General features: G+C 41.7%; 1 protein-coding gene across 2 annotated transcripts in view; it reads left to right on the top strand.

The window, feature by feature from the left end:
- Positions 1 to 519: 519 nt before the first annotated feature.
- The window catches only part of kcnip1b (Kv channel interacting protein 1 b), a 60,596-nt gene continuing 34,603 nt past the window's right edge, over positions 520 to 26,512 (top strand). The window contains exon 1 of one of the 2 annotated variants that reach the window (XM_017725790.1): positions 520 to 1,472. In XM_017725790.1, the coding sequence (XP_017581279.1) occupies positions 1,385 to 1,472 (88 nt within the window). In that variant the 5' untranslated portion in view covers positions 520 to 1,384. Of the gene's footprint in view, positions 1,473 to 23,606; positions 24,020 to 26,512 lie in introns of those variants that run through there. The other variant, XM_017725792.2, reaches the window with a different exon arrangement.

Below are 26,512 nucleotides of genomic sequence, written 5' to 3'. Positions count from 1 at the left end.
GCAAATGAAAGAGAAATAGAAAGAGTAAAGGGAGATAAAGAGTGAGAGAGAAGAAGAGAACGGACAGGACTGATGAGCAAGAGAGTGAAACTGATAAGGAGAGAGTGAGGGAGAGAGAACAAAAGAGCTTGAATGAAAGATAGAGAAGAGAGAGATGGTGAGAAAGAAGGGGCCGAAAGAGCGATAAAGAGAGAGAGAGTGAGAGATCCGGAAAGACAGCAAGAAAAAGTGAGAACACGAGAGAAAGAGAATGGAAAGAAAGAGAGAAAGAAAGAGGGAGAGGGGAGAGAGGTGCAGGACAATAAAGAGCATGAGAGAGCAAATTTAAAAGAAAAGAGAGAGACAAGAACAAGAGGGGGAAGAAGAGGAGAGGGAGGGGCGAAGAGAGATAGAGTGTGTGTGTGTGTGTGTGTGTTTGTGAGCGAGAGAGAGAGAGAGAGAGAGAGAGAGAGAGAGAGAGAGAGAGAGAGAGAGAGAGAGAGAGCGTGTTCGTATCTCTCATTCAGTGCTGCAGGAATCTATTGGAAGGAGCAGCCGGTTCTGCTGCAGCAGCTCGAAGCTTTCAGCCACTCAGCTCACAATGTCTTAGACTACATTAGACTACATTAGACTACATTAGATTACATTAGATTAGGTTACTTCAGATTACAGTTATGTCACATTTGACAGAAGAATAAAAGCCACAAGAGATTTAAAAGGTGAGTGAACATCTTAGGTGTAGAATAACCTGCAACCTCTGGCAGCAACCATCCAGCAGAGTCCAGGATATCGTCCAGCAGAGCCCAGGAGAACACCCAGCAAAGCCCAGGAGATCATCCAGACCAGACTGGTGCTCGTCTTCATGGGCACCAGACTCTTACGGAGCGGAGAGGTGCGTGAGTGTGCATGGGTCTCGAGCACGTCCTCTCCAGCCGCTCAATAATTCAACACCTCTGGCAGCCTGCAGCACACCAACTTTTCCTCTCCAGAAGAACTTTCCGTCAGCAGGCGTTCCTCCACGCTCCCTCCTCCATCTGGAGAGAGACGAGGCTTCAGACTGAGCGTGTGAGGTGTGTGTGCTTTGAGCGGGTGTGTTTGCTCATGACGGATCATCAAACAAGCCAGAAAAGCAGTGGACATTATCGACTGGACTTTAAGAGTGCACCTTCTGACCACGCGTCAGAAGAACTGAGCCAAGCTCCTGAAGAAGCCTTCCTTTTCCTAATGAAAGCCATTTGAAATAAACAGCTCCGTGGACTTTTAAGGGGAAACCGCAGCCCGTTCCATATGGGACTGCCCTCAGACTCGAACCCAGCAAAGGGTCTCCAGCAGAAGGAGGTTTCTGCAGTGTGTAGGATCTGTTAGAAGGGGGAGAGGGGGCAGCTCAACCCCCTTCACACTCACCATGGCTGGCTGTACCAGCCGCTGCAGACAGGGGGTGCTCAAGCTCATCCAGTCTTTCCAAAGACTCGTCTCAGGAACGCTGACGAAAGGTAAGACGCCTGATAAAGACGCAGAGGAATGAATGTCTGAGACTGCAGGCTTATTGTCCACTCACTGACCTCTTAAATGGCCAGGAGCTCCCGGTATGCCCACACATCCACTTCTCACTTCTATAACTTAGGAGAAAAGCCAGTTTGCACTGCTTTCCATGTTGTTACTGAATACAACTTAAAATATAAATAATTTTTATAATAATTAATTTATTAAATGTATATGTAAGTTTTATATATTATAAGAGTTGAAGTCTGAAGGATAAATCTTGATTATTAAATGTTATTATTGATATCTACTATGAACTATCCATTATCTATTATGACTTATTCAGTATCTACTATGAATTATTCAGTATCTACTATGAATTATTCCGTATCTACTATGAATTATACAGTATCTACTATGAATTATCCATTATCCACTAATTCAGTATGTATTATGACTTACTATGTAACTTGTACTAATTATTTACTAACCGCTATGAATTGTTCAGTATCTACTCTGATTTTTCCAGTATTTCCTATGAATTATGGAAGGTTTATTCTGAATTATCCAGTATCTACCATGAATTAATAAATAACTGCTTTGAACTGCTCAGTATCTATTATGAATTATTGAGCATCTATTATGAACTTTTGAGTATCTACTGTGAATTATTGTACAAGTATTATAAATTATTCAGTATCTACTTTTAATTATTTAGTGACTATTTTTAGTTATACAGTATTTTCTATTAATTCCTGAGTATGTATGAATTATTCAGTATCAACTATAAATTATTGAGTGTCTGCACTAAGTATCTACATTCAGTATCTACTTCAAATTATTCAGTATCAACTATAAATTGTTCAGTATCAGCTCTTAATTATTGGGTATCTACACCAAGTATCTACGTTCAGTGTCTACTTCAAATTATTCAGGTATCCCTATGAATTATTCATTATCTACTATGAATTATTCAGTACCTACTATGAATTGCTCAGTATCAACTATAAAATGTTCAGTATCTACTTTTAATTATCGAGTATCTACACTAAGTATCTACTATGAATTACTCAGTATCTACTATGAATGACTCATTATGTACTTTGAATTCAGTGTCTACTTTGAAAGGAATGTTTAAGCTCTTCAGTTAAAGTGAGGAATTGGAGTCTGGGCTGACATACAGACTTTTAGAGTTTAAGGGGTTAAAAAAGAAGACGATGAAACAAGAGATGGCTTAATATTTACGCCGAATATTATATTTACTCTCACATCTGCTCTGGTTTGAGGAAACTAAGATTTGCTTGTCATTGCTTGAGTATTGAATGCATGGCTCTTGCTATCTGTGAAGCTGTGAGGTTGAGTTTTTTGATCTTGTTTGATTGGTTGTTGTAGGGATAACAAATGAAAGCTGAAATCTAAACAGCTGAGATTACCCGCTGCATTACTAGCACCTCGTCCTGAATGGCATACTGGCTCACTAAATAGTGTGGAAAAACAGCACATACACCTTTAGAAGTGCACTCATTAGTGAAGTAGGCGAAGCACAGAAGTGTGAGGATTGGAACGTATCAACTATAACATACCACACACCGGAATGTTCTGAGCTCTGGAGATGTGCAGTGCTGTACTGATCCAGTCCATCAATCTAGCTCATCTTCTGCTCGTGGCATTTTCTGGAGGTTCGTGGTCATTCCGGTCTATTTTGGTTGGTTTTTACACACCTGTAGGGCTGTGTCTGCAGTAACAGTGATGAGTTCATTAATCCTTCTGTAAAGACCTCAATGGGCATGAGTGCTCCCCAATAGGCGAGTGTCCTTCACAGCAACTGAAGCCATGCTACAGTAGCCACGCTGTTAACTCTGCTTGCTGGCACTCTTAAAACAGCCAGTGAACTTTCTGCTTATCAGATATTTACCACTAAATGCAGTGATAACCTGCACCAATGCCCACAGTGTGACATTTCACGCACAGCCACATTGACTTGCCAATTAATAAGGCATTGACAAAAAAATTGTTTTATACATCCAGGTCATTCTACAGAAATGTCCACTTCTCTAGCTATCCATAGGAGTCCCTGGTGTTACTGATCGTCATTGGTGTTACACGTAATAAAGGTAACACCAAAGACATTTTTAATAAAAAACGCATTTTACAAAACGGCTGCTACAGAAAATCAAACCACATGTCACGGAAAATCCACTAAAATGTGTCATTTAATCCATTTGTATTCTATGTTTTCGGGGTTGTCTAAGAATAAAGCAGGTGACACCGGTGACGTCAGCTAAAAGCCTCATATGAGATCCTGAGCTAAAAGAAAATCTCTGAGAACCGAAAGACACAGTGGACTCACCATGAGCTTTTCTCCATAGATCCTCAGAAAACAGGTCAAAGGAAGGTGTGACGTCATCGGCGTGACTTTTATTTCGAAATAAGAGACGCAGTGACACCAGTGACTCGACTCCCGGGGACCACAACTTTGACTGAATATTGTATAATATTTATTTGGCATTTGTTTTCTTGGTCATGAATCATATATTTCATCATCATGTACAGATTATTGCAGTGAAAATGTAGTTTTCTTCAAAATATGGCCTGGAATTCAATATGATTGATTTATAAACCAACATTGCTAAATTGATGCTCAAGAAGGTGTAACTGATCAAATAGCTTACGGTTTAATTTGGAAATATAAATAAATCGTAACCCAAACATGTTTCTCGATGTACACCTGTGACACAAAACTGGACGTTTCTGTAGAATGACCCACGTTCTTGAACATTACATGGCACCACCAGCCTGTAATGTGTTCTCAGGTCTCGTTGATCATAGAACCGAGCATTCCTGCTTTTGCTTTCTTCATTTCCGAGAAAAGCACGAGCCTCCTTTCGACTCGATGCAGCTGGAATTTCCAGTTATGATCAATACACTGTTGGTTTCACCGTTATATGTATTTTCCGTCCACAGAGGCCAAGTATAGTTGAATGTTGTTAAACTGGGTCTGCAGAAAATCCAATCCAATCTAATCGAATTGACCTGGCCACAAGTGCAGTCCCGAAAACGGAAGACTGTTCGGGTTACGTGGTGGAGATATGTTTACAGTCTCGGTGTATAGGTGCCACTGAAAGGGCCAACATTGGCATCTGAACTGCAGCGAATATAAATAATGCATTAGGTCCACGTTCTGCTCCCCTGAACTCAGCGTGCAGGAGAGTTACACACGCCTGGTTGAAGCGTCATGCCATGTCTGTGGTTAATGGGAACTGAGATGTGTGATTGTGTGGGTGGACAGATGCTGTAACACACGGCAAATAAACTCGAGTCAGACTCTGATTCAGTGCCGGCATGAACGGTGTAGAGCTGCAGTTAGAAGGTTGCATAAAAGCGTGTATGTGAGACTCATGGTGAAGCATGCTGATGCATTTTTCATGTTATGTATTATCTAGCATGAGTTCATGGTGGGACACAGAGATGGTAGCTCAGTCCCAAAGGCACAGGCAGGCGCAAAGTGTGGCGGCAACTGAGCTGGAGATGGTCTGCTGGCTGTGTTGCTATGAGTGGTATAAGTAGTCACTTAGGGTCCTTAATACCCTGAGAGTACTTATATACAAATGAGTTTATATATATATATAATCCAATAACTGCAGAAAATCAGATTTTGTCGATAATCAACGTGGACTTATGTAATCAGATAATGGGGAAACTGCAGGTCTAATGACTCAGGCAGTAATCAGATTTCTGCTTTTCAACCAGCCAATAAACTCAAATCAACCAAAGACGACGTGACATAAACAGAATGTAAAACTTCATGTCGAGGCTTTTTAAAAAAAATATTGCAGCACTTTACCTGAAAATATGAACATACTTCATCTAGAAAATGATGAATACTTAAATCCTTCATTTACTGAAGCATGTAGTCGGTTTCTACGTCGCTCCAAAACTCTATCTATCTATCTATCTATCTATCTATCTATCTATCTATCTATCTATCTATCTATCTATCTATCTATCTCACTACTTGTCTATCTATCTATCTATCTATCTATCTATCTATCTATCTATCTATCTATCTATCTATCTATCTATCTCACTACTTGTCTATCTATCTATCTATCTATCTATCTATCTATCTATCTATCTATCTATCTATCTATCTATCTATCTATCTATCTCACTACTTGTCTATCTATCTATCTATCTATCTATCTATCTATCTATCTATCTATCTATCTATCTATCTATCTATCTATCTATCTCACTGCTTGTCTATCTATCTATCTATCTATCTATCTGTCTGTCTGTCTGTCTGTCTGTCTGTCTGTCTGTCTATCTATCTATCTATCTATCTATCTATCTATCTATCTATCTATCTATCTGTCTATCTATCTATCTATCTATCTATCTATCTATCTATCTATCTATCTATCTATCTATCTATCTATCTATCTGTCTATCTGTCTATCTATTGATCTATCTATCTATCTATCTATCTATCTATCTATCTATCTATCTATCTATCTATCTATCTATCTATCTATCTATCTATCTATCTATCTATCCTTCTCTCAGCTGTATTTCTGTCCTGCTATGCGGTCTTTATGGCTACTATTGCTGTTCCGAATGGCTTCGTTCTGCAGAGGTTAGTTCAGACGCGTCAGGAGCAGAAACATAATGGAGCATGAATCCCACTCTACACTACTTACATCACACAGTGCATGTGTATTTAGACCTGTTTGGGGACCGAGTGTCCTCAGGATGTAGAAATCATTTTGTTGTTCATCTATCAGGAACCCAAAAAACAGGCTAATCGTTTGCTAGTGTGTGTGTGGCTACTGGCTTTAAACAAAGTGAGAAATCTTCTGAATGAAATAAAAGACCATGATTTTAACGTAAATTTGAATGGGATGGTTTTGTTCTAACACTAAAAAAGAGGACAAGGAGAGGGACAACTGCCACTGAAAGGCAGTCACACTGGGTGCCAACATTCAACACAGTGATGATCTCTTTAACACATGAAACTCACAGACACCCAGATCTTTTTCCTAAATGTACAAAACCAAAACCTTGTCACATTTTTAAAGGAGTTTTTTATTATGTACTTTAAAATATAAGTGATTTTAAAACATTGAATTTGGTGTTGTAGCAGAGTGTCCATGTCTGTCTGATTCAAGTTCAGTTTAATGCTTTCTATGACAGACATTTATATTATTTATTATTTTTTTTTTATCACATTTATTTCTTGTTTTAGGACAAAACATCATTTTCTTTGCATCACACATTAAGCCTTAAGGTCAGGGCTAAATATTTCACCCAGTGCAGAGGTCAGTTTTAAGCATAAGCTATTACTTTAAGTGTCCTTTAGTTAGACAGCAGCTACTGTAATAAACTGTCCCGGCAGGTCAGTGTGGCTGGTCAGTCTAAAGACTATATTAGGTTTAGTTTTATATCAGAAATGGGACCCTAATGAGCTGCAATGTCTTATATTGGGAGAAAGAAGAAAAAGAAAAGATTTAAGAATGAATGACATTAATGTTGATGTTGTAATTAAGAGCTCAGTTCAAATATTCACTATTTAATGACCTTAAAATACTTTAATACTTAAAAATATTAAGACAGTCAGACTTTTTAATGAGCTGTAAGATGACAGGCAGAGTTGCAGCAACGTTTTCGTGTTTCAGAAACTTTTATAAACTTTATAAACTGCAGCGGCACGACAAACCTGATTGGTCCTCTTGTGTGCATTCGAAGTGCTGATTGGCTCATACATAGAACCTTACAGAACTAAATGAATTACAGAATAGAAATAACAACCATTTGTCTCTGTGTTTGCACACTGTGGAATTGGACCTCTGCATTTAGCCCATCCGTGCAGTGAAACACCCACATACATGCACGCTAGGGGGCAGTGAGCTCACTTGCCCAGAGCAGTGGGCAGCCCTATCCGCAACACCCGGGGAGCAACTGGGGGTTAGGTGTCTTGCCCAAGGGCACTTCAGTCATAGACTGTCAGCCAAGGGGATCGAGCCGGCGACCTCCAGCCCACGACTGCCCTCCAGTTAGAGTTTGGCATTGGGGATAGAACCTGATTGTTTTCTAGATGAAGAGTCAAAAAATGCACACAACTTAGAAACACCTCACATAACGTTATGACAACCTTATCACAGAATTAGAATGGGAATAACTCAATTTTGACAAAAACCTCAGAGCCATATAAATCCAAGAGCTTGAAACGTCTATAAACAGTCACGGGTTGTCACAGGCTACGTTCACATTACCAGGCTGAAGTGTCACCAATCCGATTTTTTGCCCTAATGTGACTCAGATCTGATGTTTTCAGGGCTGTGTGGACGCAAATCTGATCTTTTCGAATCTGAACTTTAATGTGACGCTCAGATCGGAATTCACGTGCTTGTTTTCCACTGCGCGTGACCATCATTCAGAGTTACTCTGGCAGCAGCGCTGAACAGCCGGTAAAGCCTGTAAACGGTGGAAAAGCAGCTCATCTCACCTTCTTCTCCTCCGTCTGGCTCTAATAATGAAGCTGAGAGGTGATCAGAGTTAATGATCTTCTCAGCGAAGCTCGTTCTGCTCGTTAGTTTCTGCTGACGATGCAGTGATTCAGTCACGTGACGTTACTGAGTCGGAGGAGCTCATGAGGGTCAGTTCAGGACAGCGGTTCATCACATTAATGACGGATTTGAATCACTTACCCAAACGAGTGTGAACCAGCGTGTCAGAGAGATCAGATTTGGGCAAAAAATTGGATTTGGGTGCCTGTAATGTGAGTGTAGCCTTAAGGTCCTCAACATTATGGCCCCACATTTGATTTGGACTTCTGCATTTTTATAGCCAGCGTGTTGTTTGCTGTATGTTTTTGTGCTTGGCCATGAGCAGCATGAGCTGCAACCATGACAACAGATTCTCAACACATCTATACAACACAGACAGTGGAGCTGGCCCGAATGGTGTGAATAGGCCTGATGTCTTTCCTTCTGCCGCATCGATATGCGGGCACAATTAAGCGTTGTGCTTTTGTTCGCGGAGCTGCAGAGTCAGTGCACGGCGTGTATGTTTGGCTGTGGGCTGCGTTAGAGTGAGAGTGAGGCTCGCTCTGTTATTCCACTCATGGATAGGAAAACCTCTGGAGGCAGATGAAGAAAAAGCGCTTGACATTTAAAAAAAGTAGAAGTGGGATCGATCCTGCCTGCTCAGCAGTGGGTGCTAATCCACTTCTCCTTCACTCTCGGGGCAAAGCTCTGTAAAAAACCTGGAGCACTTTTACCCCCCAGCTTGGGAGGTGCAGGTATGAGTGTGGCGAGTGTATAAATTGTATAAAGTGTATAAATTAACATGTTTTCATGTAGTCGACTTGGTTAGGCAAATTTGGCACTAATCAGTTTGGATTAGCTTTATTATGGGTGGGTGGGGTGATGTGCAGTAATGTCCACCACGCCAGTAATGTTTATGGACTGCAAGCTCCCTCATCAATAAAGATCCCAATGCTTTTAACAGCTGTACAGTGAAGCATAGAAAAAAATCTGGTTTTCTTAATCCTGTGCTATAAAATATCCCATAGAAATTATTCCAGGTTATAATAACCCTGTGCTATAAAAGAAGCTATAGAAATAATCCCAGGTTACATTAATCCCATGCCATAAAATGTACTGTAGAAATAATCCCAGGTTATAGTAATCCCATGCTATGAAATATACTGTAGAAATAATCCCAGTTTATATTAATCCCATATTATAAAACAAACTGTAGAAATAATACCAGGTTATATTAATCCTACGCTATACAATGTACTGTAGAAATAATACCATTCTATATTGATCCCTTGCTTTAAAATATACTGAAATAATCCCAGGTTATATTAATCCCTTACTAAAAAATGTACTGTACAAATAATCCCAGGTTATATTAACCCCATTCTAAAAAGTGTCCTGTGGACAACAATCTTAGGTTATCTTAATCCCATGCTTAAATGTACACACACACACACACACACACAGATGCAGTGACTCAGTGTTTGTGCTTGCCCTGGAGGACGCTGCCGCTGCTCCAGTCAGAATGGATTTTAAGCCGACCTTAAATCCGACCTGATGTGGAATCAGCTCCTTTAATCCAGACCTGATCTCAAAACTTCATGCTGTGAAAAATGAGATCTTCTCAGTTTTTAGATGTAATGTTGATGGTAACACTTTCTTTGAGGCCTGCATTCATAGTTATGACTGTGCTTATATCTATATTTATCTCAGTAACAATGCTTTGCATGCTTATAAATTCTAATAAGGCATGAATAATTGAAATCAGTTAATATGTTGTATTATATATTAATATGTATATGACTTATTGTAAAAATGATCATTATCCAATACAACGCCCTCTAAAAGGCTATAACCTGTACGTAACCACACTCTTCAAAAAGATGGTTCTTTAGTAAAGGCAATGGTTCTGTTTAGTGAGAATTTATTAATGAATCATTTATTTACAACTAAGTTACTTAAAATACTTTCCTTGAATCCCTCAGTGATGGAAATCGAAATGTTTATAATGTCTTTATATATAAACACATTTATTATATTGTAAGTGCTTATTAGTCATGCACAAGCCATGTTGTTGGAGCTGAAGCATCATTAGAGTTTATGAATATGCTCATAAAACATTCTTACCAAGTTACAAAGAGTTACAGGAGGGACTATTTTGCCTCACAACACCCTGCATGTATCCCTCCACCAAGACTGGATTTAAATACATGTTTTGGGCCAAAACTGTCATTAAACAGCGCCTCAGTCACCAGGCAGTGAATTCAGAACCACCTCATGTAGGAACTTTCTGTGAGCAGCTTTTAGAGGTGGACGTCTGGTTCCTATCACCACCACTGTGAACGGTTCTGACTCGGTAAGTTTCTCTAGAACGGAGCGTTTCACACCGAACCGCTCTGAATGACTTTGTTTACATCTTCAAGAGATGAGAAAGAGAATTCTGCTGAATTTCTGCAGAATTAAATGATTAAGATGTAAACAAAGTCATTCAGAATTCTTTACAGTGGTGGTGATAGGAACCAGACGTCCGCCTCTACAAGCTCCCTCACAGAAAGCTACTACAGGGAATGGCTATGAATACTGATACTTTGTTTTATGATAGATTTCAGAAGGTTCTGGCCTGAAATGTATTTATATTAAGATTCTATATTATATGTATATATTAAAACATCAATTCATGGTGAAGGGATACATGCAGGGTGTTGTGAGGTGAAATAGTCCCCAAAGAAAAACGTATATATTCACTATTTTAGCATCAACATAAAATGTAGTATTTTTGGTTTTTAGGACAGGCTATATTTGTGCTGTATGGCAAAATCATAATATGCAGCCTGTAGTGTTAAAGTGGAATTCCACCAATTTTCAGAATTTGGTGGCATAATTAAATGGGATGTAAACAAATTCGTTCAGAGCAGTTCGGTGTGAAACGTTCTGTTCTAGAGAAACTTACCAAGTCAGATCTGTTCACAGTGGTGTTGATAGGAACCAGACGTCCACCTTTAAAAGCTCCTTCACAGAAAGTTACTACATGAAACGGTTATGAATTCTTATTATGCACACATTTGATGGAACTGTTCCTTTAAACTTCGGGCGGCCTGGTCTGTTCACAGAGCTCAGCCAAAATATCACCTTTCTTCTCTTTCTTCCTCCGTCTGCTTCTCCATTCCTCTCCCTTCACCCTCACTCCTTCCCTGCTTTCCTCACAGAGGACACGCGTGTGACCCCACCTGGAGAGGAAGAGGGAGGAGGGGTGGACGAAAGAAGAGAAAGAGGACAGAGATACAGGAAGAGGAAAGAGGAGGAAGGAGAGACGGAGGAGAGAGAGAGAGAAAGAGACATGCAGAACAGGAAGGAAAAGGAGAGAGAGAGATACAAAAAAGGAAAGAGAAGGATAAAGAGAGAAAAGAGATATAAATAATTAGATTACAGAGATGGAGAGAGAGAGGAAATAGAAGAAGAGAGGGATACAAAAAAGGAAAAGACAAGGAGAAAGAGGGGAAAGATACAGAGAAAAGAAGAGAAAAACTGATACAAAAAAGCAACAGAGAGGAATGGAAAGAAAGAAAGAAAGAAAGAAAGAAAGAAAGAAAGAAAGAAAGAAAGAAAGAAAGAAAGAAAGAAAGAAAGAAAGAAAGAAGATAGAGAGGGAGAATGCATCAATAAAATGTCAATTAAAAAAAGACCAATTCAGTTTCTGTTCCAGCCAAGATTTTACTGCATGTCTTAACAGTTTTGGGTTTTTTTTAGATATTTTGGGTCAATTTCTGTTACAATTGCAATTCTGAAGTATTCACATGTGACAGTCACACATGCCTTATTTTCAGGAGACCCTGGGCCCCTCAGATATGCCACTATTTCACTTGTAAGTTAATTAAGTGACCCTTATTAGTCACAACGGGGAAATTTCACCTCCGCATTTACCACATACACACTAGTGAACGCGCACACACACACACACACACACACACACACACACACACACACACACACACACACACACACACACTAGGGGGCAGTGAGCATACTTGCCCGGAGCGGTAGGCAGCCCTATCCGCAGCACCCGGGGAGCAGTTGGGGGTTAGGTGTCTTGCTCAAGGACTGTCAGCACTGGGGATCGAACCAGCGACCTTCCGGTCACAGGGCCAGTTCCCTAATCTCCAGCCCACGACTACGACGACGAATCTACGTGGCCAAATCGTAAGGCAAATTATTCAGTAACTGCATGAAGTCAAAGTACATTTTAATTTATTTATTTGTTTGTTTGTTTGTTTGTTAAAGTTTCGCTCAAATGAACAGAACAGAAGTTTAGAGCCCAGATTTGGGGAAAAACGGGTCGACTTTCAGTAGAAAAACAAACTTCAGCTTCTTTTATTATAAGGGTTTAAAATGACATCACCGTCTATTAGACTGGAGAGAAGAGCTACAGCCTCACACGACGCCCAGCTTCTGAACGGAGCTTATGGAATATGAATGTTATGAGGAACATGAAGTGCGTTTTGGAGCCACCGGTGGTCCCGAGGAGTTGAAGAGGCTACACTGGGCATTTAAATGGAGATAAACACAGGATCTGAACTGTTTTCTGAACTGGATTACTGACTAGACTGTGTCCTGCTGTCGCTGTTCTAAAGGCGCAGTAACGAAAGAAGCCTGTTTAATAGCAAGAGATGAAAAGAAGTTGGACAGTAGTCCCGGGGGACGAGGGGGGGGGGGGGGGGGGGGTAAAATACAATAAAAATGTGAAAATCCAACCTTCACATCTCTTAAAAATGTAACTGCGCTCAGAAGATGCAGTGCAGTGGATGGTGAGTGTAGCTGATGGTTGCCCAGCCTGCGGTGCTTTATTTTGGACGTGGTGGGTTTGAGGTTTCTCCAGGAGAACGCAGCTTTACATGAGCGTGTAGCCACGGTTACCATGGAAACCGTCATTAGCAACAAACCTTTAATTGGCTTTTTTAACAGAGAGATGATGAGGAGAAAGGAAAAGAGAGCCGTGCTGTAAGAAGTAGCTGCTGCTGTTTCTCTCTTGGTCCCAGAGGACATTCAGGTGTGATACGACGCCCCCCCAACACACACAGACACAGACACACACACACACACACACACACACAATCACACAGGACACACCGGCTGTCCTTTTAAGGGTCACTCACGCACATCGGCACACACTTGGTTGCGCTTTGTTCAGAAACAACTGGACTGCACTCTCGTCCTCCACCATGTGGGCCCCTCCCCTCACAGACCCAGCTATTCTCCCCTGTCACCTTTACCACAATGCACCACATGCTGCACGTGCACATTCAGGCGCCCCCCCCACCTGCAGTAAGAAACAGCCTGAGCTGATCTCTGTGCACCCTCATGTGTACGGCTGCGCTCATTAAAGGGCCCATATCCTACATTATATTTTATTTTACGTTTTATTTTTTACAGTTTATTACTTTTATGTGTGTTTAGTGCTAAAATGCATTTTAGCTGTTGTGGTCTGGAGGTTGGGGAACCAGCCCTGTGACCGGAAGGTTGCCGGTTCGATCCCCTGAGCCAACAGGATGTGAATGAGGTGCCCTTGAGCAAGACACCTAACCCACAACTGCTCCCTGGGCACTGTGGATAGGGCAAGTGTGCTCACTGCCCCCTAGTGTGCCACTGCACGGATGGGTTAGGTTGCGGATCTGAAATTTCCCCACTGTGGGACTAACAAGGGTCGTCTAATCTTAAAACAGGTCGTGGAAGTTTTCCCACCCGTTCACATTCGCATCCCTGTGTTTCCCCACCCGCCACTGGGGGACATGTTGGGGACGGCCCCTGTATTCCACTATTTTCCGCTATTTTGTATACTGTATGAATACTGAAGTGTACAGAATACTGAAGTGTACGGAGTACTGAGGTTATGGAATGCTGAAGTGTACGGAATACTGAAGTGTACGGAGTACTGAGGTTATGGAATGCTGAAGTGTACGGAATACTGAAGTGTACGGAGTACTGAGGTTATGGAATGCTGAAGTGTACGGAATACTGAAGTGTACGGAATACTGAAGTGTACGGAGTACTGAGGTTATGGAATGCTGAAGTGTACGGAATACTGAAGTGTACGGAATACTGAAGTGTACGGAGTACTGAGGTTATGGAATGCTGAAGTGTACGGAATACTGAAGTGTACGGAGTACTGAGGTTATGGAATGCTGAAGTGTACGGAATACTGAAGTGTACAGAGTACTGAGGTTATGGAATGCTGAAGTGTATGGAATGCTGAAGTGTACGGAATACTGAAGTGTACGGAGTACTGAGGTTATGGAATGCTGAAGTGTACGGAATGCTGAAGTGTACGGAATACTGAAGTGTACGGAGTACTGAGGTTATGGAATACTGAAGTGTACGGAATACTGTGCTCTTATGTTAGTCTGTGTTCTTTTAACATCCAGAGAACCGATAATACAAGTAAAACAAGCTAAACGCTAAATGCTAAGACAGACTAACAGAACTGATTTCCTCTTATAAGACGTCATGTTTATTTTTACCACATGTTGTTTGTTCTCCACAGACACAACAGACATCTACGCGACTCACCATGCTAACGTCTGTCACGTCCATGTGCTAACACCAGGTTTGCTGGTGAGCATAGCATCACCCCCTGCTTTAAGCTCCGCCTCCACGAGGTGCCAAATTAGCCTGGAAACTTCACACTCGGTTTGTTCCCAAAGGCGTAGGAGTGAGTTTGACGTTGAGGCGACACATTTGCTACTATGAATCTGCCACTGAAGTCACAGAGCTGAATAGCTGCTTGAAAACAATCCCGAAGAGACTCAAGAGGCTTAAACTGAGCATATTGTACTGTTTGTGTTTACTGAGCGGAGAAGCTGGCACTGAACAGGACAGAGACACTCGAAGAAGCGCGTACTTGTGTTCTCTGATGAAGCTGAAGTCAGCTTGTTGTTGTTGTTCTAATTTTCCTGTTCCACCTTAAATCGTGCACCAGGATATAACTGCTGCATCACTTAAAGTGGAACAGGCATGCAAACAAGAATGCCCAAGCTAATGGCGATGCCAATGATGGTTTTATTATATATATATATGGCATTCTGCTGAAATGAGACAACAAAACAATCTACATTACGATTAACACTGAGAGGTTCTGACATTACAAGACTGAGACCAGACTAACGTTGACATTAGACTGTGAGGCTGCGTCCCAAACCACACACCTTGAAACTTTACATACTGTGTGTGTGTGTGTGTGTGTGTGTATTAGGCAAAAAAAAAATTTTGTAGCTAACTACAGATTTTTGTAGCTAATAGTTGTAGCGCCTACAAATGTTTCTGTAGCCTCAGGCAATCCAAAAAGATATGAACTATAGACTGTAGCCCATCGACTGGGCTGGTGGCACCTGTGCAATCCTGACTGACCCCCGGACAGTTAGAGCAAGCGGTCACACGTTGATCACCCCTTACTAGCAGGCTTAGCTCAGGGGTCGCCACCAAAATGTAAAGAAGAGCCGTTTTGTCTGCTTTTCTCGCATCTCAGTCAGGAGGCTTTTCTGAGAAAACAGCTCAATAGTTTCTTGTAAAATGTCTCTCAACGTTCGTCTTCTTTGTGAGTTTTTTAGTGTTTGACAGTCTCTCAGAAGTCCATTGGTCCCCAAATGATCAAAGTTCATCTTAAAAAGTGCTCAGGACTAAAGGGTGGATTAGAGTTATACATCAGCTCCAGCGTTTAAGGCTATTTACTGTAAAAACGGTGTTTTACCTCAAAATCGAACTCTGCTGTGGATCCGCATCGGAGCAGTAATCCATCCATCCATCCATCCATCCATCCATCCATCCATCCATCCATCCATCCATCCATCCATCCATCCATTTTCCAAGCCGCTTCTCCCTCAGGGTTGCAGGGAGGTGCTGGAGCCTTTTCCCGATCTGGAATGATTGACTTTGCCTTTTATCAGCCCAATTTTGGTTGGATAGCACACCTTTGTGTAAGTTTGATTGTTGGTGTCACTTTGCTGTGATCTTTTTGTAGCTTTTCAGTTGTTTCTCTCTGGCGCGTGATTAAATGCAGTGTCTTGTTCACACTTTCAGTTGGGCTTGTTTGGTGTGTCAGGTGGAGATTCACAAACGTTCCTACAATCGCGCTTTGGAAGTAGCTAAAAGGTTCTGCACTAGCTACTAACTAACTACTACTACTAGCTTTTGGGACAGCAGCTCACTACTGATTCTTCAGTAGCTATCTCGACCCTGCCAACACAAAACACAGCATGAAATGGGGAGGTTGTCTGATTTGCTGGCAAACCTTGTTGTTGTGCTTTCAAAATCATTTTTTCCCCTTGAAGCATCATTTTGTTTGGGGTGGGGGGCACAAATGCAGCTGTTTCCAATCCCACCTTGTTCCTACACCAATGGTTCCCACCTTAATAATTCTATGCCCACATTTAGCCTGGCATCTGTTCCCGTTCCTAACACCAAACATGCCGTGACTGATCAACTGTCTTTGGGGAAAACAGATGGAAACTCTGCAAACTTTAGCAGCTTTAACACATCAGTTAAGAGACTGTACGCAGGAGAGCAGCTGAGGCCAGATGTTAAGCGCAGTGCAGGCGCTGCAGTGGAGATGCTGGATCACACTATGATCACACGCCGTCTGGCTGGAAGTGGTTCTCTCTCTCATTGCCGCGTGTCTCTGTATACTCACTTCATACTATATTCTAACCTAATGTCTTCTCTCTCTCTCTCTCTCTCTCTCTCTCTCTCTCTCTCTCTCTAATGGTAACAGATCGGAGCTGACAGTGCACATCCCCACTTTTAATTTTTAAATCACTTCTCCTCCCTTTTTACGTAATCTCCTTCCTCCTGGTTATTTTTATCTCCTGCATCTCTCCCCCCATTTCTGCCATTGCTCGCCCCTCTGCCTCGCTCTTCATCCCTCCTTCTTTTTCACCACTGTTGCCCTTTTCTCTTTGACTCTCAGTCTCATTTTAACATCGCTCTCTCTCTCCATCTCTCTCTCTCTCACTTCTCTCTCTCTCTCCCTGTATCTCTCTGTCTCTCTCTCTCTCTCTCTCTCTCTCTGTCTCTCTCTCTCTCTCTCTCTCTCTGTCTCTCTCTCTCTCTCTCTCTCCAACTCTCTCTCTCACTTCTCTCTCTCTCTCTCTGTTTCTGTCTCTCTCTCTTTCTCTCTCTCTCCATCTCTCTCTCTCTCTCTTTCTATATATTGTCGCTGTCCAATGAAAACCAGGTATCTCCATTTTTGTTGATTACATCATTTCAACACACCAGCTGCCCTTTACATTGTGTAAAAATTTCATGATGAATGAAAAACAACCATAAAACGGAAAAAAACAATATATATTATACATATATAGTGCTAATACAAGCAGAAACCAGTTATTTGTAAACTCCGACTTGCATTACATTAAATACAGTTAAAGACAGAAGCATGACATCATGATATTTGATGTTTTATCTTATTAATGTTTCTGTTTCTTGTAAATATACGCTCATTCTAAATGTGTTGCCAGAATCTCGTTCAAAGACATTAGGACAGGACAGGACAAGACAGGGCCCGTACCCTTTTTTTCCCCATTGCATCGCTGTCCCTTTAAAATAAAGCACCTAATAAATATTTGGGGGCTGAAAACATCAATCGATTTAGCTTGGACTGAAAAAGACATCATCTTGAAGGAAGCATGTGTCACTCCAAAATGTATATTTATCTTTCAGCATTAACAGTGTCTTCGCAGGTGTGCAGGTTAGTGACAAACACACCCTCCCCCAATACCATGACAGACCCTGGCATTTAAACTTTACACTGGTAACAATCTGCAGCTTCTTTGGGCCAGAGAACAAGGCGTCCATCATATCTGTGAACAGTCTGAAAAGTGGAATCGTCAGACCACGCTATACATTTCGACTGTACATCAGGCCACTTCAGGTGAGCTCTAGCCTAGAGAACTCAGCGGTGTTGCTGATATATGGTTTCCGCTGAGTGTGGTACAGTACTTGCGTTAGCGGATGCAGTGATGAACTGTGTTTATTGAACAGTTTGTCAAAGTAATCCTGAGTCCATGTGGTGACGTGTCCACCACAAGAGCATGCCGGCCTTTAACGGAGTGGTGTAAAGAACGCTGCCACTGGACTTTGGATTGGTTTTTCAGGGGTTGGCCTAGAACCCTTAGTTTCAGTGAAGGGAAATCTTAGTGACTCAGCACCAAGACATTTTGAACAATTGTACACTTGCATTTTTTTGGGAGAACAGTTTGGGGAAGAACCTTTGCTGTTCCAGCATGACTGAGCCCCAGTGCACAAAGCAGCTGCATAAAGGCCTGGCAGGATGAGTTTGGTGTGGAAGAACTTGACTGGCCCTCACAGAGTCCTGACCTCCTTTGAGATGAACTAGAACGGAGATTGTGAGCCAGACCCTCTCGTCCAACATCATTATGAGCACAGCAGTGGGACCGCGATCTACAGCCGTGGAGGAAATGCGGAAGATAATGTGGGAAATGCTGCTCCCTGCTGGTTTTCTTCTAGAATGGAGTAGTTATTATTGAGGCTTTTTATATATATATATGTATATCAGGCATAACATTATGACCACCTCCTTGTTTCTACGCTCATTGTCCACTTTATCAGCTCCACTGACCGTATAGTTTCACCCTGTAGCTCTACAGTTACAGACTGTAGTCCATCTGTTTCTCTGATACTCTGTCACCCTGTTCTTCAGTGCTCAGGACCCCCATGGACCCTCACAGAGCAAGTATTATTTGTGTGGTGGATCATTCTCAGCATTGCAGTAATACTGATGTGGTGGTGATGTCAGTATGTGTTGCGCTGGTGCGAGTGGATCAGACACATTTACTGTCCACTCTATTAAACATTCCTACCTCATTGGTCCAACTTGTAGATGTAAAGTTTGTGTTGGTCATCCTCTAGTCCTTCATCAGTGGTGACAAGACGCTGTCGGCTGGATATTTTTGGTTGGTGGACTATTCTCAGTCCAGCAGTGACACAGAGGTGTTTAAAAACACCAGCAGCCCTACTGTGTCTGATCCACTCAGACCAGTGCAACATCAGTGTTACTGCAGTGCTGAGAATGACCCACCACCCAAACAGTACCTGCTCTGTGAGGGTCCATGGGGGTCCTGACCACTGAAGAACAGGGTAACAGAGTATCAGAGAAACAGATGGACTTCAGTCTGTAACTGTAGAACTACAAAGTGCAGCTATACGGTCAGTGGAGCTGATAAGATGGACAATGGAAATTGTCTTCATCATCTCATTCCCATGCCTTACTAAGTCGTGGCCATGCATTATTTTTATTCATACAGGATGTCACCAGCGGGGCTCTGTAAGTTCCTACATTCTTCAGAGATCAGATTCATGCCAGCCAGTTAAAAGACACAGACGTTTTCACTTTCTTGTCATATCTGTCTTTAACCAGCAGAGGGCAGCACACCTCTACCGTTCATCTACATCTTCTGCAAATGCACGCAAACCCAAATGAAGAACATACAGTAAGTGCCGTGTTCTCATGATGGACTATTCAGAATGACACGACTGCTAGGTCTGCTTATCCCTCCTTCAACCTAAAAGCTATAAAGACTTTCACAAAAGCTGCTTTAACCGTCCATTACATTAATAACACCCACCTTGTTCTTCCACTAACTGGCCACTTTATTGGAAACACCTGTCTTGTACTTACACTAACTGGCCACTTTATTAGAAAGGCTTACCTTGTTCTTCCACTAACTGGTCACTTTATTGGAAACACCTGTCTTGTGCTTCCACTAACTGGCCACTTTATTAGAAACACCTGTCTTGTGCTTCCACTAACTGGTCACTTTATTGGAAACACCTGTCTTGTGCTTCCACTAACTGGCCACTTTATTAGAAACACCTGTCTTGTGCTTCCACTAACTGGTCACTTTATTGGAAACACCTGTCTTGTTCTTCCACTAACTGGTCACTTTATTGGAAACACCTGTCTTGTGCTTCCACTAACTGGCCACTTTATTAGAAACACCTGTCTTGTGCTTCCACTAACTGGTCACTTTATTGGAAACACCTGTCTTGTTCTTCCACTAACTGGTCACTTTATTGGAAACACCTGTCTTGTGCTTATACTAACAGGCCACTTTATTAGTAATGCCTACCTTGTTCTTTCATTTACCGGCCACTTTATTAGAAACACCTACCTTGTGATTCCATTGGCCATTTTACTTCCATTCACTCTCCAGTTTATTGGAAACCCTTACCTTGTACATCTACTCACTGGCCACTTTATCCGAAACCTTTACTTTGTTCTTAAACTACTCACTGGACACTTCATTGGAAAAGCCGACCTTGTACGTCCACTCACTCAAGAGCATCTCGTGGTCAGAAACTGACGCTGATGAAGGGCTGGGTGATGGCTAACACAAAATGTGCATCAACAGATGAGTCTCTACCTGCACACTGTCAAAGTGGAGCTACAAGAGAGGAGTTTCTGATAAAGTGGCGGAGAAATTTAATCCAGGGCTAGAGTTGCTGGATCCGCTGTGTAAAACGTTGCTTTAGAAACATTGCCTAACGTTTTTTTTTTTTCTGGGAAAAGAACATGTTGTACCACAGTTATAGAACAAAATGAAAGAGCTGCTGTGGGCGCAAAACAGCCTGCAGCTCAAGCCGCGTGGACAGAAGCAGAATGAAAGCGAGTTCAACCCACAGCAGCGGAGTTCATTAGAGCACGGCCTTTTGGAAGCACACAAAGAATCAGAGAACAGAAGCTGAGATAGCTGAGCTCAACTTAGCGCAGCAGAGTCTGTTCTGGAACAGTACGATCTCCTCTAGATCACACTGTGTATTTTCATTTATCCATCCATCCATCCATCCATCCATTTTCCAAGCCGCTTCTCCGTCAGGGTCGCGGGGTATTTTCATTTAGTACGTTTTTATTTTGAATGTCATTTTAATTCACTTGTTTTAATTAAGGAGTTGCTTTAAAGAATTTATTTGGGCTCTATATTATTTGTAGGCTAAAAACCCTTTGTTTATTTGACTGGCATATTTATAGATAGATAGATATTAAAGCTATGTAATGTTTGTGGATTTGGAGACCTCTCTGGTGGAAATATGTAACTGCACTTAACGTGCAAAAATCGTTTTGTAGCGTGGGTTGTGCTTCGGGCCCCCTTCCCCGAGCGGATGAATATGATGACTGAAAGAGAATTCAAAGAGAACTTAGTCAAAACTTGGTGAAGGACGCTTCTGCTGCAACAGAAAAGGTTCTTCCCCAAACTGTTCTCCAGAATGAAATGGAAGTGTACAATTGTCTAAAATGTCTTGGTGCTGAGTCATGAAGATTTCTCTTCACTGGAGCTAAGGGTTCTAGGCCAACCTCTGAACAACCAATCCAAAGTCCAGTGGCAGCGTTCTTTACGCCACTCCGTTTGACAAACTGCTCAATAAACACAGTTCATCGCTGCATCCGCTAATGCAAGCACAGCGGAGTCAAACTGAGTTGAATTGAGTTGAATTTGTTCAGACTAAGTCGAGGCAAGTAAAGCTGAGTTGAGTTGCTGCGACCAGTTGATTTGAACTAAATCGAGTCGAATTCATTTGAACTATGTGGAGTTCAGTTGAGTCAAACTGAGTTGAGAGGAGACAACGTGAGTTAAATTCCTTTGAACTGAACTGAGTTGAGCTGAGCTTACATTTACATTTATGGCATTTTGGCTGACGCTCTTATCCAGAGCGACTTACAGTTTGGTCATTTTTACACAGATAGGCGAAGGTGGTGTTAGGAGTCTTGCCCAAGGACTCTTATTGGTATAGTGTAGGGTGTTTACCCAGGTGGGGGATTGAACCCCAGTCTACAGCGTAGAAAGCAGAGGTGTTACCCACTACACTAACCAACCACTCAGTTCACTTGAGCTTAAAACGTCTGAGCGGAACTGAGTTTATTTCATTTGAACAAAGTGGAGCTGAGCCAAACTAAGCTCAGTTGAATTAAATTCCTTTAAACTGAACTGAGCTGATTTGGGCTGAGATGATTTGAGTTTAGTTGAGTTAAACTGAACTATGTGGAGTTCAGTTGAGTCAAACTGAGTTGAGTTGAGCTGGGAAACAGGACAAAGATCCTACTCTATCATCCTCACTTCTAATCAGCTCTCTACCCGTTCTGTTCTCTCTGTCTGGGTCCAGCCACATCATGCTCATCCCCTTCCAGCTGATTCTTGGCCCTCGAAAGCTCTCTCTGCTGAATCGGCTCTGACATGCTGGATGGAGTTTCCTCCTAGAAACTGAGCTGAATGGGTGTTTCACTGTCAGCGGAGACAGTTCCAGCTCAGCGTGTGGCTGAGTGGCCTGAATAGATAATTCACATTCACATGCACTTTAATCTGCACCGCTTTCATTTACAATTCAAAACTCTCAAACTTTATAACCAGGAGCAAGTCTGAGCTTTACAACTGTACTACGAGTTGTCATGCCAATGAAGAACTCCACGCTGAGTTGAAATTGGATCGAGATATGCCTGTGAGCCACTGGAGACTGATCTCAAATCCCAGTTTAATTTTATTAATATTGATACTGCTGAGAGAGCAGTTCAGTGATAACTGGACTCAATGTAGGCCACACAAGAAGAGCTACGCTTGAGTCTGAAGGTCTGAGCTCTAATACTCAAAAATCAATGTTTCATTTAAAACAGTGTAACAAAAGAGCAACAAATGTTAAAATATAAATAAATATAAAGCAGGAGTATATTTTAATAAGTTGAAATTGAAATGGATACTTTTCTAGCTGGTCATAATATGTTCTGAAAATAATCTCGTCCAAACTGTTTCTGATAAAGTGGCCAGTGAGTAGAAGCACAAGATATGTATTTCCAATTAAGTGGCCAGTGAGTAGAAGCATAAGGTAGCTGTTTCCAATAAAGTGGCCAGTGAGTAGAAGCACAAGATATGTGTTTCCAATAAAGTGGCCAGTGAGTAGAAGCATAAGGTAGCTGTTTCCAATAAAGTGGCCAGTGAGTAGAAGCACAAGATATGTGTTTCCAATAAAGTGGCCAGTGAGTAGAAGCACAAGATATGTGTTTCCAATAAAGTGGCCAGTGAGTAGAAGCATAAGGTAGCTGTTTCCAATAAACTGGCCGGTGAGTAGAAGCACAAGATATGTGTTTCCAATAAAGTGGCCAGTGAGTAGAAGCACAAGATATGTGTTTCCAATAAAGTGGCCAGTGAGTAGAAGCATAAGGTAGCTGTTTCCAATAAACTGGCCGGTGAGTAGAAGCACAAGATATGTGTTTCCAATAAAGTGGCCAGTGAGTAGAAGCATAAGGTAGCTGTTTCCAATAAAGTGGCCGGTGAGTAGAAGCACAAGATATGTGTTTCCAATAAAGTGGCCAGTGAGTAGCTGTACAGTGTAGCTGTTTAAGTGGCCAACAAGACAAATAGACCTAAATGACAGAATATGTCAAGCCTGCGTTCCTTCATTAGTGTTTCTTAATCCATTGGCTATACAACCTCCATCCTTTTCCTTCTGCCAATCACTTTACTCCTTCCACCCTCTCTCTCTCTCTCGCTCTCCTTCTCTCTCTCTCTCTCTCTCCTCTTTCATAAAGCTCAGAGAGACAGGAACCACCTCCAGAATCCATATGATAGACAGAAAGACAGGCTGCAGGAGAGAATCTTCGGTAAAGAGAGGTTACAGATAAAAGGGAGAGTGTAAGGGCATCGCGAGAGAGCGAGGAACAAAGCAGCACTCAGAGAAAGAGAGTTGTGATCAGAGTGCAGGGAAGCAAAAAGGTTTCTTCAAAGAGAGCAAGAAACAGGTGAAAGAGAGAGAGAGCGGGAGAGAGAGAGAGAGAGAGAGAGAGAGCGGAAAGTAGGAGTCAGATGCAACAAGGACGAAGCTACAGTGAGAGAACAACCTGAAAAGACTGAAAGTTACCATCGCAGAGGACAAAAAGAAGCAGAATCAAGTTTGACCAGTGGTCAAGATGGGCGTAGTGCTGGGGACGTTTTCCATACAGCCCAAACAGGTGAACTACAGGAGAGGTATGGAGAACATTATGGAAGAACTATTATATTTTCTCATAGCTTCATTAGTGCTTTTAGTCTGAACTGGCATTTTATCTCTATGCAAAAAAAAAATCAATGGACTTTCCAAATGAATAAAAAAGTAGCTTATATAAAGTCTCAGACACGTTGATGCTCCCAGGTCCACCCATTGGCTTCTAATGCTGACCTAAACGCTCATGTTTTACATTTGTAAGATTTTACAGTTATTATCATCACCATATGATGCTGGTTGTGAAGGATCTGTTTATGATGGTTGAGCTGCTTTAGGAAGATGTGCAGTGTTTCTGGAAGCTCACTGGTGAATAGGATGTCTATGGGAGTCACAGGTGTACAGTTGTGTTAGTAGCTATATTAGAGGTCTCTGTCAGCAGCAGAGCCGCCAGCTTGTTAATGTAACTAATATTTACAGTACTCCCACACTCTTAAAAAGATGGTTCTTCAAGGGTTCTTTAGTAAAGACAATGGTTCTGTATAGAACCGTGAACACTCAAAGAAACATTTGCATGTTTCAAGAATTCTTCGCATGGTGAAAATGGTTCTTGAGATAATTGGAGAATGTGTTGTGTACATAGAACCTTTTGAAAAGGGTTCTGCTACTGTTACAACGCCAAGCTTAGAACCATGTACGTCGCTTTCTCAGCATGCAAAGAACACTTTGAGCATGCAAATGGTTCTTTAAGCGTTCATTGGTCAATATAGAAGCACTGTCTTTACTAAACGCCACTTGAGAAACCATTTTTTGAAGAGTTCACTGTCGTGTATCTACAGTAATGGCATATTGTACTGTATTCTGTATATTGGAAGCATAAATATCCACATTTTTTAAATATTATATGAATGTACACACATGTTGGGGAATTAACAAGTTAAACCAGCTTCGTTTTAGAGACACTCAACAATAATGTTATGCTGTGTTGGTGGTAGATGGACGACAGCAAAGCAGATCTTTCATTGATTACAGTATAGCCATGATGCTAATGCTAGTGGCGACATTCCATACACCCCAGCCGTAAGTGGAAGTTGCCATTAAAAGCTCAAATTTCACAACTTTTGCCATCAACCGCAGCCGTGAAATAAACCAGATCTGGACTTTTTTGGGAGTCGCCGTTGCCAAACATCTCATTGTTGAATTCCAGTTTAACCTATTACTACACAGCAAAAATGAAGACCACAGAGCATCATTATGCCTTTTCCCACCTTAATTATAGTGGCTTCATGCCAATTAATATAGTATATTAATTATAAAACCCTCTTCTAACAATCATTCATTTTGGACAGTAATGCCATCCCCATGCCAACGTCATGCCGCCGTCTATCACACACAGCTATTGTGCTATACAATGACATGTGACAAAAAAACAAACAGTTAATGAACTCCCAAATGAATATTCATGCTTTATTTTATGGCAGCACAGGTTGCGTAAGCCAGCTAACTAGGCTAATGTTAACTAGCTTTACCACCGTTTAAGGATACGCTTGCAGCATTTACCCTGGTTCATAGATTCATGCACCTCAGTCGCTCTTTTATATATATCGCTGCTGTCGGATCAAAACCTCTTATCTCTGAATTGGTCACTTTACAGGAGAAAGAAGAAACCTACTGCAGTTTTAATGAAAGTCAATGGAACCAGACGTCTTTCCATGTCATTTTGGGCCATTTCTTTGGGTCTGTTTACCATGGAAGTTACCCACAATGTAAAGGGAAACAGGTCCTTTGAAATTAGGTCAAAAACTGAAAAATGACCAAAATGGAGATACAGGGTTTTCTTCTGACAGCAGTGAGATTTTTGAGACTTCACTAGATTGCCGTGAAGATGATGATCCTTTGGTGCTTCAAAACGTTGGTGCCTAGTTTTACAGCAAAGCTGATGATACAGCATGATTACGGCACTGTTAGAGTAGCCATACCATAAGGTATTTGATACAATGTAATCTGCCTGTACTGTAAATACTTTCCCAGAATTCAGCACAGAATTCTGTATAAGACTATAAACCACACTTAAAGTATCATGCTGGCTTCAATACAGCACGTTATTGTCAAAACGACAGAAATTCTTTACAGCGTCGCTGAATTTTCTGGCATGTGGCAATCCATGCCTGATCCTTTTCTCCGTGCAATGCATTGTGGGTTACAAAAGAGCCTCGTGGCAGCTTCCTCCGAAAGTATGAACGCAACCAGCCCCAAGCTGTTCTTTAATGAAGAGAGACGGGATAGAACGTAGGCGATCCTGGAACTAGGAGGAGGGGGTGGAGGAGGAGAAGGAGGGATGAAGCTGCATGTAAGCGATAAGATGAAAAGATAAAGAAGAGAGGGAAGAAGAGAGAGCGAGATAGAGATAGAGAAAGAGGAGGCATCGAATCTGGGGAAAAGCATCTGTTTGGCAACACTGCTTGTGCCTTGATGTTTAATTAAGAGTGCCTGTATGCAAAGTAGCCGTGTCGTATTCAAAGTTGCCGTGGCTGATAGGC

Source organism: Pygocentrus nattereri, chromosome 18 (genome assembly GCF_015220715.1).
Source record: "Pygocentrus nattereri isolate fPygNat1 chromosome 18, fPygNat1.pri, whole genome shotgun sequence".
Classification (NCBI taxonomy): Eukaryota; Metazoa; Chordata; class Actinopteri; order Characiformes; family Serrasalmidae; genus Pygocentrus; species Pygocentrus nattereri.
The sequence above is the reverse complement of the archived record's forward strand: the minus strand, read 5'-3'. Positions and strand labels throughout refer to the sequence as shown.